The following is a 12,413-nucleotide window of genomic DNA, read 5'->3' as shown; positions in this document are numbered from 1 at the left end:
CCTTCAGATTTCAACTTGATCCATGTTTCTGCAAACATTTTCCTGTTATCTTATCACATATTGCTTTCCTCTTTTAGTAGACAAGAATATAGTTTTAAATATCTACATTTATCATGTTTAAGTATCTGATTTCCTTACTTCAACTGCTACTTCGGGCCAGATAGTAATTAGGGTTCTGGATATGGTGTTAAAAAGAAATATTAATCACTGTGTCCAACTAGCTAATGTCCTGGATTTAGATTTGACAGAAGTGTGAATCATATCCTTGACTAGCCACTCAGATTTATAAAGTTCCTTGGGCACTCTACATTGCATATGCTGGGATGGTTCCTTTGACAAGGACACAGCTTATCTGTTATCCTGCCCTCATCCAATTCAAGCTTGTGCTCCACGTTTAATGAACACCTTTTACTGAAAATAATATAATACAGTTTTACATATTACACTGTTAAACAAATGACGCCAGTCTTAGAAAAGTTATTTTATCTATCTGACTTATACTGAAAAAACGTAACAGCATTCACATTCAATCTATTTATTTTCTTCAACTAACATACACAAAAGGGAAGTCAGTCAATCCATTTAGTGTGTGGAGCATGTGCAAAAACTGCAAGGCAAACATATACAGAAATGTGGCTGCAAGCTATCAGTAATCCATATTTCTTTCTATCAATACAGAATAGTTGATACTAGCATGAAAATAATAATAATACAGACAGCACTACAATCTATGACAAAAGAAATAGTATGTATCATAAATGGTTTTCAAAAGATTTACCTTTGAATGTAAATTAGTTAAATAAACCTCACACTGTGAAACAGAAAACAGCAGCTTGTTATATTCTGATGCAACTCGTTCTGTGAAATCTGGATCCAGAAAATATTTATGAGGTGTTTCTTCTGAGTCAAGTACATAGCCAAATTTACTTAAAAAGAATTCAACATTAATCAGATTCTGCAGGCACAACTTCTTCACAAATACATCGTGGCGGCACTTCAGTAGATCTGTTACACCATTCAGAGCGTCTTCTAAAGCAATCTTTACCTGCTGCATGAAAAAAGAGATACTATTTCAGTTGGAATTTAGTCTTTATTGCTAACAACAGGTATTACATAATGAGAATTAAAATGAACTCATTGTACTCTATGTGGACTTTTAAAGAGTACTATTGGTAAGGAGGCTGATGGGAGTATCTGAATTGATGGTAATCAAATGTTGTTGACCAGTTTGTATTCCTTTTCAGTCACTACTAACTTCAGGTAGAATTGAAATCTGTGTTTAATGGATTTAACACATCAGTAAATAAGATTATTTCCAATTTAACTACAGCTAACATTTCAGCAATTGTTGGCTCCACCTCTTAATTCTGATTATGTAAGAGCAGATGCACAAAACACAGTGTTGTTTGCAAGCTGTAGTTGACAATGATCAGAAATCAGTCAATACTAGCTGATGTCATTCAATTGCTATCAATTTAGAGGAAGCAGAAATTTTTAGATCTACAGTGAAACCCCTAGTCTATGTTTCCGTATGGTCCAGACTTACAAAATGCAAAACTGAGGAAAATGCACAATCAACGAAAATGTTAGAAACCCCCAAAATATAAGAAAAAACACATGTAATTGGCATATATGATTAAAAACTGCAATCCTCTCTAATACTTTGCATAAAATCTGTCTAAGTGAAGGAAATTAAATGCACAATAAAATGTTTACACAATAATTTGTGGTAATGACATTCATCAGTTCTTAAAAAATCACAGATGTGTAACAAGCAAAAATTCATCAAAAAACTGAAATTGGTGCCTACATATAAGGTAATCAAGCTGTTTTCCAACAAGCTACAACAACAAATTATTCATCAAAAACACACATTTTTGAGAGAATGTCCTCTGTGCTCATCCAGAAAAAAGCAAAAATTTATGAACATGTTGAATTAAACTAAAAACCATCGCAGCAGCTAAGAGGTTAAACCACAAGCATAAACGGGGACATCTGCTTAATGATGTATACTTTGTCACCACTGCTGTTATCGTTTATAGCTTTTCTTACGAATCACACCTCATATGCTCACCACCATTAAATTGTTATTTTAGTTTTGATAAGAAAAACAATTAAAATTACATCCTTATCAGATGTCAGCTCAGTGAATTTCTGTACACTGTGTAAAACGTAAATGTGAAAGAAAACTCAGGAGCTACAGTTTCGCTTCACGCCCTCTATCACTGCTGCCAATCTACAGTGTGTGGTGTGTGGGTTACAAAGTATATACCTGAGTAGTGTATGTAGTTGTTGCAACTGCATCAGGTCAGCTTTCAATATGAAATTATTTAAAAGGTGCTATCGCAAAAAAAACCTTGTACTATTTCCGTGTGAAATCTCCATCATAGCACATCACCTGCATGAAAAGTATATTTTCAGCACTTCACAAAATGCTTTCATACCTACCCCCCCCCCCCTCCCCCCCATGAACTATGGACCTTGCCGTTGGTGGGGAGGCTTGCGTGCCTCAGCGATACAGATAGCTGTACCGTAGGTGCAACCACAATGGAAGGGTATCTGTTAAGAGGCTAGACAAATGTGTGGTTCCTGAAGAGGGGCAGCAGCGTTTTCAGTAGTTGCAGGGGCAAGTCTGGATGATTGACTGATCTGGCCTTGTAACACTAACCAAAATGGCCTTTCTGTGCTGGTACTGCAAACGGCTGAAAGCAAGGGGGAACTACAGTCGTAATTTTTCCCGAGGGCATGCAGCTTTACTGAATGATTAGATGATGATGGCATCCTCTTGGGTAAAATGTTCTGGAGGTAAAATAGTCCCACATTCAGATCTCCGGGCAGGGACTACTCAAGAGGAAATCGTTATCAAGAGAAAGAAAACTGGCATTCTACGGATCCGAGTGTGGAATGGCAGGTAGGTTGGAAAATTTAAAAAGGGAAACGGATAGGTTAAGGTTAGATATAGTGGGAAATAGTGAAATTTGGTGGCAGGAGGAACAAGACTTTTGGTCAGGTGAATACAGGGTTATAAATACAAAATCAAATAGGGGTAAATGCAGGAGTAGGTTTACTAATGAATAAAAAATAGGAGTGCGGGTAAGCGACTACAAACAGCATAGTGAACGCATTATTGTGGCCAAGATAGACACGAAGCCCACGCCTACTACAGTAGTACAAGTTTATATGCCAACTAGCTCTGCGGATGACGAAGAAACTGACGAAATGTATGATGAGATAAAAGAAATTACTCAGATAGTTAAGGGAGACGAAAATTTAATAGTCATGGGTGACTGGAATTTGATAGTAGGAAAAGGGAGAGAAGGAAATGTAGTAGGTGAATATGGATTGGGGGTAAGAAATGAAAGAGGAAGCCGCCTGGTAGAATTTTGCACAGAGCATAACTTAATCATAGCTAACACTTTGTTCTAGAATCATAAAAGGAGGTTGTATACATGGAAGAATCCTAGAGATACTAGAAGGTATTAGATAGATTATATAATGGTAAGACAGAGATTTAGAAACAAGGTTTTAAATTGTACGACATTTCCAGGGGCAGATGTGGACTCTGACCACAATCTACTGGTTATGAACTGTAGATTAAAACTGAACAAACGGCAAAAAGGTGGGAATTTAAGGAGACGGGACCTGGATAAACTGACTACACCAGAGGTTGTACAGAGTTTCACAGAGAGCATAAGGGAACAATCGATAGGGATGGGGGAAAGAAATACAGTAGAAGATGAATGGGTATCTGTGAGAGATGAAGTAGTGAAGGCAGCAGAGGATCAAGTAGGTACAAAGACCGGGGGCTAATAGAAATCCTTTGGTAACAGAAGAGATATTGAATTTAATTGATGAAAGGAGAAAATATAAAAATGCAGTAAATGAAGCAGGCAAAAAGGAATACAAACATCTCAAAAATGAGATCGACAGGAAGTGCAAAATGGCTAAACAGGGATGGCTAGAGGATAAATGTAAGGATGTAGAGGCTTATCTCACTAGGGGTAAGATAGATACTGCCTACAGGAAAATTAAAGAGACCTTTGGAGAAAAGAGAACCACTTGTATGAATATCAAGAGCTCAGATGGAAACCCAGTTCTAAGCAAAGAAGGGTAAGCAGAAAGGTGGAAGGAGTATATAGAGGGTCTATACAAGGGCGATGTACTTGAGGACAATATTATGGAAATGGAAGAGGATGTAAATGAAGATGAAATGGGAGATATGATACTGCGTGAAGAGTTTGACAGAGCACTGAAAGACCTGAGTTGAAACAAGGCCCCAGGAGTAGACAACATTCCATTAGAACTACTGACAGCCTTGGGAGAGCCAGTCCTGACAAAACTCTACCATCTGGTGAGCAAGATGTATGAGACAGGTGAAATACCCTCAGACCTCAAGAAGAATATAATAATTCCAATCCCAAAGAAAGCAAGTGCTGACAGATGTGAAAATTACCGAACTGTCAGTTTAATAAGCCACGGCTGTAAAATACTAGTGCAAATTCTTTACAGATGAATGGAAAAACTGGTAGAAGCTGACCTTGGGGAAGATCAGCTTGGATTCCGTACAAATATTGGAACACGTGAGGCAATACTGACCCTATGACTTACCTTAGAAGAAAGATTAAGGAAAGGCAAACCTATGTTTCTAGCATTTGTAGACTTAGAAAAAGCTTTTGACAATGTTGACTGAAATACTCTCTTTCAAATTCTGAAGGTGACAGGAGTCAAATACAGGGAGTGAAAGGCTATTTACAATTTGTACAGAAACCAGATGGCAGTTATAATAGTCGAGGTGCATGAAGGGAAGCAGTGGTTTGGAAGGGAGTGAGACAGGCCTATCCCCTATGTTATTCGATCTGTGTATTGAACAAGCAGTAAAGGAAACAAAAGAAAAATTTGGAGTAGGAATTAAAATCCATAGAGATGAAATAAAAACTTTGAGGTTCACCAATGACATTGTAATTCTGTCAGAGACAGCAAAGGACCTGGAAGAGCAGCCGAACGGAATGGACATTGTCTTGAAAGGAGGATACAAGATGAACATCAACAAAAGCAAAATGAGGATAAGGAAATGTAGTCAAATTAAGCCGGGTGATGGTGAGGGAATTAGATTAGGAAATGAGACACTTAAAGTAGTAAAGGAGTTTTGCTATTTGGGGAGCAAAATAACTCATGATGGTCGAAGTACAGAGGATATCAAATGTAGACTGGCAATGGCAAGGAAAGCATTTCTGAAGAAGAGAAATTTGTTAACATCGAGTATAGATTTAAGTGTCAGAAAGTCGTTTCTGAAAGTATTTGTATGGAGTGTAGCCATGTATGGAAGTGAAACATGGATGATAAATAGTTTGGACAGGAAGAGAATAGAAGCTTTCGAAATGTGGTGCTACAGAAGAATGCTGAAGATTAGATGGGTAGATCACATAACTAATGAGGAAGTATTGAATAGAATTGGGGAGAAGAGGAGTTTGTGGCACAATTTGACCAGAAGGGATCAGTTGGTAGGACATGATCTGAGGCATCAAGGGATGACCAATTTAGTATTGGAGGGCAGCGTGGAGGGTAAAAATCGCAAAGGGAGATCAATAGACGAATACACTAAGCAGATTCAGAAGGATGTAGGTTGCAGTAGGTACTGGGAGACGAAGAAGCTTGCACAGGATAGAGTAGCATGGAGAGCTGCATCAACCAGTCTCAGGACTGAAGACCACAACAACAACACCTACCAGAACTCCGGTAACTGAAGGGCCACTTCCCTCTCCACACATCCAGTAGCCAAGCTCATTTTATGCAAGTTAATGTGGTGAGCTGACTGCGCTGGCTATTGGGCGGCTTAACAAGTCAACATGTGATAAAAGTTCACTTGCCAGAAATGGGTGACATTTCTTTGATTATGACTGAGCATATTCTTCAAGACTGTGTCTGAATTTAAAATGTTGATGATTGATACTATTACTGAATACAGTACATCTGAAAAACAGGCAAAACAACTGGGTTTGAATGGCACGAGAAAAGCTGATGGCTGGGCTCCTTCGTCATGTATTGGCTCAGTCTGGAACACTTTGCATCTACCGTCTTGTTTTTCCATTACTGCTGCAACCTAGAGGTAGTTGCATCATAATTGTGCCATGAAGCTAAATGTTGCAAGTTGTGCTGGCAACACTGATCATTTCCCCTCTCCACAATGGCCTAAAATATTCCCTCGATGCCACCAACACCTATGGTGCGAACCATCTGTCTTTTGTGTCACTTATAACTAATTTAGTCACATCAAATGTCAACAGGAAGAAACAGGACGAAGTCAAGTAAGAACTTAGAATAGATGTAAACTTTGTTAGGAAGAAATGTAAAATCTGGGAATTTTTAGCATTGATCTTATGGGTTTTTCACAGGGGCTGCGAATTTATGGTGTAATTTTGATTGTTTATGCAATTAAATACTAATACATACTCAAATTAACTTATAATTGAAGTGACCTGGTGCTCCTAGTTATGAGTACAGGATGTCACACTGTCCACAAAATGCTTTCTGTTCCACCAACCTGTTAGTCTGTCTTAGTCACTTGTGTGGGCTGCCTCTACTCTTTCCAACACCGGACTGCCCTGGTGTCACACCGAAAAGAAAGTATCAACTTATACCATTCCACAGCACATAAAGTGTTTCCCACTGGTTCAGTATCAGTTAAAGTAGGGAAAAACACATCAAACTTGACAATTTCTTGTGGTTTTGATTGTGCTGCATAACATATCAGTTTCCTTGTGTTTCCTATAACTTTAGGAAAATATAATGCCTACAGATCACTTCAAAATACTCTTAATTCTGCTTTTTGCAGGCCCCTCAATGTATGATCTATCACATAACAGTACATGATAAAGTTGTATAATACCGAGTGTGTACAATCTTGTTCGTCTTTTGGCCAGAGAGAATATTTTCTCTCATTTATTATCATAATGTCTGCTCCTAGTTTTGAGGTTTGTGAGCTCAAAAGTATTGGGTATTTGTACTTCACCACTTGTCCTGTTGCCTTTTACTGACATGTTGACACAATTGCTCACTCTTATTCATGGGGACGGTTCAGCTTAACAATTATACCTTGTCAAACTGCATTTCTTCTACATGGCAGAAATGTATATTCTTGTAAAAATGCCCTTAACTGGATACCCAGGAATGTTCACGATTACCAACAATGGTCACAACGCCTTCGGTTTCTTATCCATGCCTTCACCGTGTTTTGAAACTATACACAAGATAAAGCAGTTATCACTCAACTACAACATGATGCATTTTGTGGTCAAATAAAAACACTTATAATTAGTTCAGTTCAAATGGTTGGTTCAAATGGCTCTGAGCACTATGGGACTTAACTTCTGAGGTCATTAGTCCCCCAGAACTTCGAACTACTTAAACCTAACTAACCTAAGGACAACACACACATCCATGCCCGAGGCAGGATTTGAACCTGTGACCGTATCGGTCGCGCGGTTCCAGACTGTAGTGCCTAGAACAACCGCTCGGCCACCCCGGCCGGCACTAGTTCAGTGACCATACGTTTTATGAAAGAGGGAAGGGAGTATGATCTAGAGTAATGCAATGTTGCAGAGACACTTACAGCTTCATCTATTGCACAGTATTTTCTTTTGAAATTCATTAGTCTGTGAGCCTTCTTGAGGAAAATTCACTCTTATGTCAAGATCAGCATGGTCATTCCACATCAACTGCACTAATTTTTGAAATTATCTACCCCTAATCAACTCTACATCTACATCTACATCCATACTCCGCAAGCCACCTGACGGTGTGTGGCGGTGGGTACCTTGAGTACCTCTATCAGTTCTCCCTTCTACTCCAGTCTCGTATTGTTCGTGAAAAGAAAGATTGTCGTTATGCCTCTGTGTGGCCTCTAACCTCTCTGATTTTATCCTCATGGTCTCTTCGTGAGATATACATAGAAGGGAGCAATATACTGCTTGACTCCTCGGTAAAGGTATGTTCTCAAAACTTCAACAAAAGCCTGTACCGAGCTACTGAGCGTCTCTCTTGCAGTGTCTTCCACTGGAGTTTATCTATCATCCCCATAACGCTTTCGCGATTAAAAATGATCCTGCAAAGAAGGGCGCTGCTCTCCGTTGGATCTTCTCTATCTCTTCTATCAACTCCATCTGGTACGGATCCCACACCCGTGAGCAGTATTCAAGCAGTGGGCGAACAAGTGTACTGTAACCTATTTCCTTTGTTTTCGGATTGCATTTCCTTACGATTCTTCCAATGAATCTCAGTCTGGCATCTGCTTTTCCGACGATTAATTTTATATGGTCATTACATTTTAAATCACTCCTAATGCCTACTCCCAGATAACTTATGGAATTAACTGCTTCCAGTTGCTGGCTGACTTGCTATATTGTAGCTATATGATAAAGGATCTTTCTTTCTAAGTATTCACAGCACATTACACTTGTCTACATTGAGATTCAATTGCCATTCCCTGCACCATGCGTCAATTCGTTGCAGATCCTCCTGCATTTCAGTAGAATTTTCCATTGTTACAACCTCTCAATACACTACAGCATCATCCACAAAAAGCCTCACTGAGCTTCCGATGTTATCCACAAGGTCATTTATATATATTGCGAATAGCAATGACACTCCCCTGCGGCACACCTGAAATCACTCTTACTTCGGAAGACTTCTCTCCATTGAGAATGACATGGTGCATCCTGTTATCTAGGAACTCTTCAATCCAATCACACAATTGGTCTGATAGTCCATATGCTCTTACTTTGTTCATTAAACGACTGTGGGGAACTGTATCAAATGCCTTGCGGAAGTCAATAATCATGGAATCTACCTGAGAACCCATCTCCAGGGCCCTCTCAGTCTCGTGGACGAATACCGCGAGATGGGTTTCACACTATCGTCTTTTTCAAAACCCATGCTGATTCCTACAGAGTAGATTTCTAGTCTCCAGGAAAGTTATTATACTCGAACATAATTCTACAACTGATCGACGTTAGAGATATAGGACTATAGTTCTGCACATCTGTTCGACATCCCTTCTTGAAAACGGGGATGACCTGTGCCATTTTCCAATCTTTTAGAATACTATGCTCTTCTAGAGACCTACGGTACACCGCTGCAAGAAGGGGGGCAAGTTCCTTTGCGTACTCTGTGTAAAATCGAACTGGTATCCCATCAGGTCCAGCGACCTTTCCTCTTTTGAGCAATTTTAATTGTTTTTCTATCCTTCTGTCATCTATTTCAATATCTACCATTTTGTCATCTGTGCAACAATCTAGAGAAGGAACTATAGTGCACTCTTCCTCTGTGAAACAGCTTTGGAAAAAGACATTTAGTATTTCGGCATTTCGTCTGTCATCCTCTGTTTCAGTACCATTTTGGTCACAGAGTGTCTGGACATTTTGTTTTGATCCACCTAACACTCTGAAATAAGACCAAAATTTCGTAGGATTTTCTATCATGTCAGTACATAGAACTTTACTTTCGATTTCGTTGAATGCCTGTCGCATAGCCCTCCTCACATTACATTTTGTTTTGTGTAATTTTTGTGTGTCTGCAAGGCTTTGGCCATGTTTATGTTTGCTGTGAAGTTCTCTTTGCTTCCGTAGCAGTCTTCTAACTTGGCTGTTGTACCACGTTGGCTCTTTTCCATCTCTTACGAACTTGCGTGGCACGTATTCATCTAATGTATATTGTACAATGGTTTTGAACTTCGTCCACTGATCCTCAACACTATCTGTACTTGAGATAAAACTTTTGTGTTGAGCCATCAAGTACTCTGAAATCAGCTTTTTGTCACTTTTGCTAAACAGAAAAATCTTCCTACCTTTTTTAATATTTATATTTACAGCTGAAATCACTGATGCTGTAATGCTTTATGATCGCTGATTCCCTGTTCTGCATTAATTTTTTCAAACAATTTGGGTCTGTTTGTCACCAGAAGGTCTAATATGTTATCGCCACGACTAGGTTCTCTGTTTAAGTGCGCAAGGTAGTTTTCAGACAGTGCACTTAAAAAAATTTCACCGGTTTCTTTGTCTCTGTCACCCATTATAAACGTTTGAGTCTTCCAGTCTATATCTGGTAAATTAAAATCTCCACCCAAAACTATAACATGGTCGGGAAACCTACTCGAAATATTTTCCAAATTTTCCTTCAGGTGTTCTGCCACAACAGCTGCTGAGCCAGGGGGCCTATAGAGACATCCAATTACCACATTTGAGCCTGCTTTAACCATGACCTTCACCCAAATTACTTCACATTTCAGATCTCCGTCAATTTGATTCGATACTATTGCACTTTTTATCGCTATAAACACGCCTCCCCCTTCATTGTCCAGCATGTCTCTGCAGTATACATTCCAATCTGAGTTTAGAATTTCATTACTGTTTACATCTGGTTTCAGCCAACTTTCCGTCCCTAGTACTCCATTTTGAAAGAAATTTTGCACAGTTGCTCTACACAGAATGAAAATATGTTACGCAAAACTTTGGTTAAAACATCAAAACATGCAAGGTTTGAGGGGGCTTTCAGTGAGGGACAGGAAAATATCATAAAACTTCTGCTACAGTTTTGAGCAAATTTAAGATGGCATCAAATTAAAACAAAGTGTAAAGGGGGATATTCAGATTACATACACAAATTGATGTGCTCAACATCCTATTGCAATTTCAAGTGGTTTGTCTTTACATATTTTCAGGCTACAGCAGATCAAAGACAAGTAAAATAAATTGTGGCAGTTTTTGAACCATTTTGTGACTGGAATAACTTTTTTGATAAGCAAAGTATATTAGTGAACTTTAGTAGTTCTGCAGAGAAGTCAGGAATTACGAAGCTACCTCTGTATAATTACAATAATAGTAATAGCAATAACAATAATCATAATAATAAACTACCAACTGCATGTTCTGCATGTACCCATATTTACAAAATAATTTTCAATATGAATGTAAAATGATTCATTCCACATCATTAAAATTTATTGTTCAACATTAGACTAATTAAATATTTTCATCTTCAATTTTCTTAATTTTAGTTACTGCCATCAAACATTTGTAGATCTTTCTTATACTTAATTTTAAATGATTTCTGGTTTTCAGGTACCACAATTTTGTATGTTTGATGTGTGTGTGTGTGTGTGTGTGTGTGTGTGTGTGTGTGTGTGAGAGAGAGAGAGAGAGAGAGAGAGAGAGAGAGAGAGAGAGTGTGTGTGTGTGTGTGTGTGAGCGAGCGAGCGAGAGAGAGAGAGAGAGAGAGAGAGAGAGAGAGAGAAGACTTACATATGTGAGTTAGTAATTCCTAGCCACCACCTTTTAGAAATTGCAGTAATAGAAATTCTTCTGTGGATTGGACAGAGTTGTCAAGGAGAAACTTTTTCAGTTTATTTTCAAATTTTACTTTGTCATTTGTCAGACATTTTATATCACTGGGTAAGTTATCAAAAATTTTTGTTGCAGCATTGTGTACCCCATGTTTTGCTAAAGACAACCTCAATGTGATGTAATGAATGTCCTTTTTTCTTCTGGTATTGCAATTACATACATCATTGTTCCTTTTGAACTACTGCGGATTATTTACAACAAATTAAATGAGGAAATCAATATACTACAAAGTAGTAGTCATGATGTCCTACTCCTTATACATAAGTCTACAAGATGATCATGGGAGTGCATGAAATAATATTCTTACATTGTGTTTTTTGAACAATAAACACTTTCTTTCTTAAAGGTGAATTACTCCAGAACATTATTCCATACGACATTAATGAATGAAAATATGCAAAATATGTCAACTTACTCATTTGTCTCTCCCCAAGATTCGCAATTATTCAAAGTGTAAATGTGTAGATGGGTGAATGAGTGAATGTCTGTTCTAGTCTCCTTCTTAAATTACAACACAAAATTAGCCATATCAGAGTCCAAGTGAGTAGTGAGCAATGAGCAATTAGTTGTAAAACCACCAGTTAAAATAGAAAGTTTAAAGGTGTCACAGCACAAAGGAGTCTAATTACAGTTTATTCCGTGTAGGGTAAGTGAACCTAGCTATTGACCCTGACAGACTTTTGGACAATTTAGTGTGTTAATTGCAAGAACAGGACTTAAGACTACATAAAATACAAGATTCTTCTAGGTCAAAGTGAAACTTGCAGACAGGTTATTACTTCTGGAATATCAGCACTGTTGATTATGATTGTCTATTGGACACACAATTCAAATTTCTTCAAAATTTTTAGTTCGAACCAGAACGATAAATAAAGCCAGAAATCCTAAACTGTAGGTGAGTGTCCCACCAATGCCAAGGCAAGGAGGAGGATAAACACATTTCTGACAGCATAAACATGGGTTTGGTTTTCTTCAAGGATCATGAATTGAGCCAAAGTCATAATGTAGTAACTGAAC

The 12,413-nt window shown here is 38.3% G+C and overlaps 1 protein-coding gene across 1 annotated transcript in view; it reads right to left on the bottom strand.

Annotated features, from left to right (window-relative positions):
• Positions 1-12,413, bottom strand: part of LOC124555726 (conserved oligomeric Golgi complex subunit 2) — a 79,935-nt gene that overhangs the window by 63,215 nt on the left and 4,307 nt on the right. Inside the window, exon 3 of the mRNA XM_047129743.1 lies at positions 779-1,048. Coding sequence (XP_046985699.1) covers positions 779-1,048 — 270 coding nt within the window. The remainder of the gene's footprint in view (positions 1-778; positions 1,049-12,413) is intronic.

Source organism: Schistocerca americana, chromosome X (genome assembly GCF_021461395.2).
Source record: "Schistocerca americana isolate TAMUIC-IGC-003095 chromosome X, iqSchAmer2.1, whole genome shotgun sequence".
Lineage (NCBI taxonomy): Eukaryota > Metazoa > Arthropoda > Insecta > Orthoptera > Acrididae > Schistocerca > Schistocerca americana.
The sequence above is the reverse complement of the archived record's forward strand: the minus strand, read 5'-3'. Positions and strand labels throughout refer to the sequence as shown.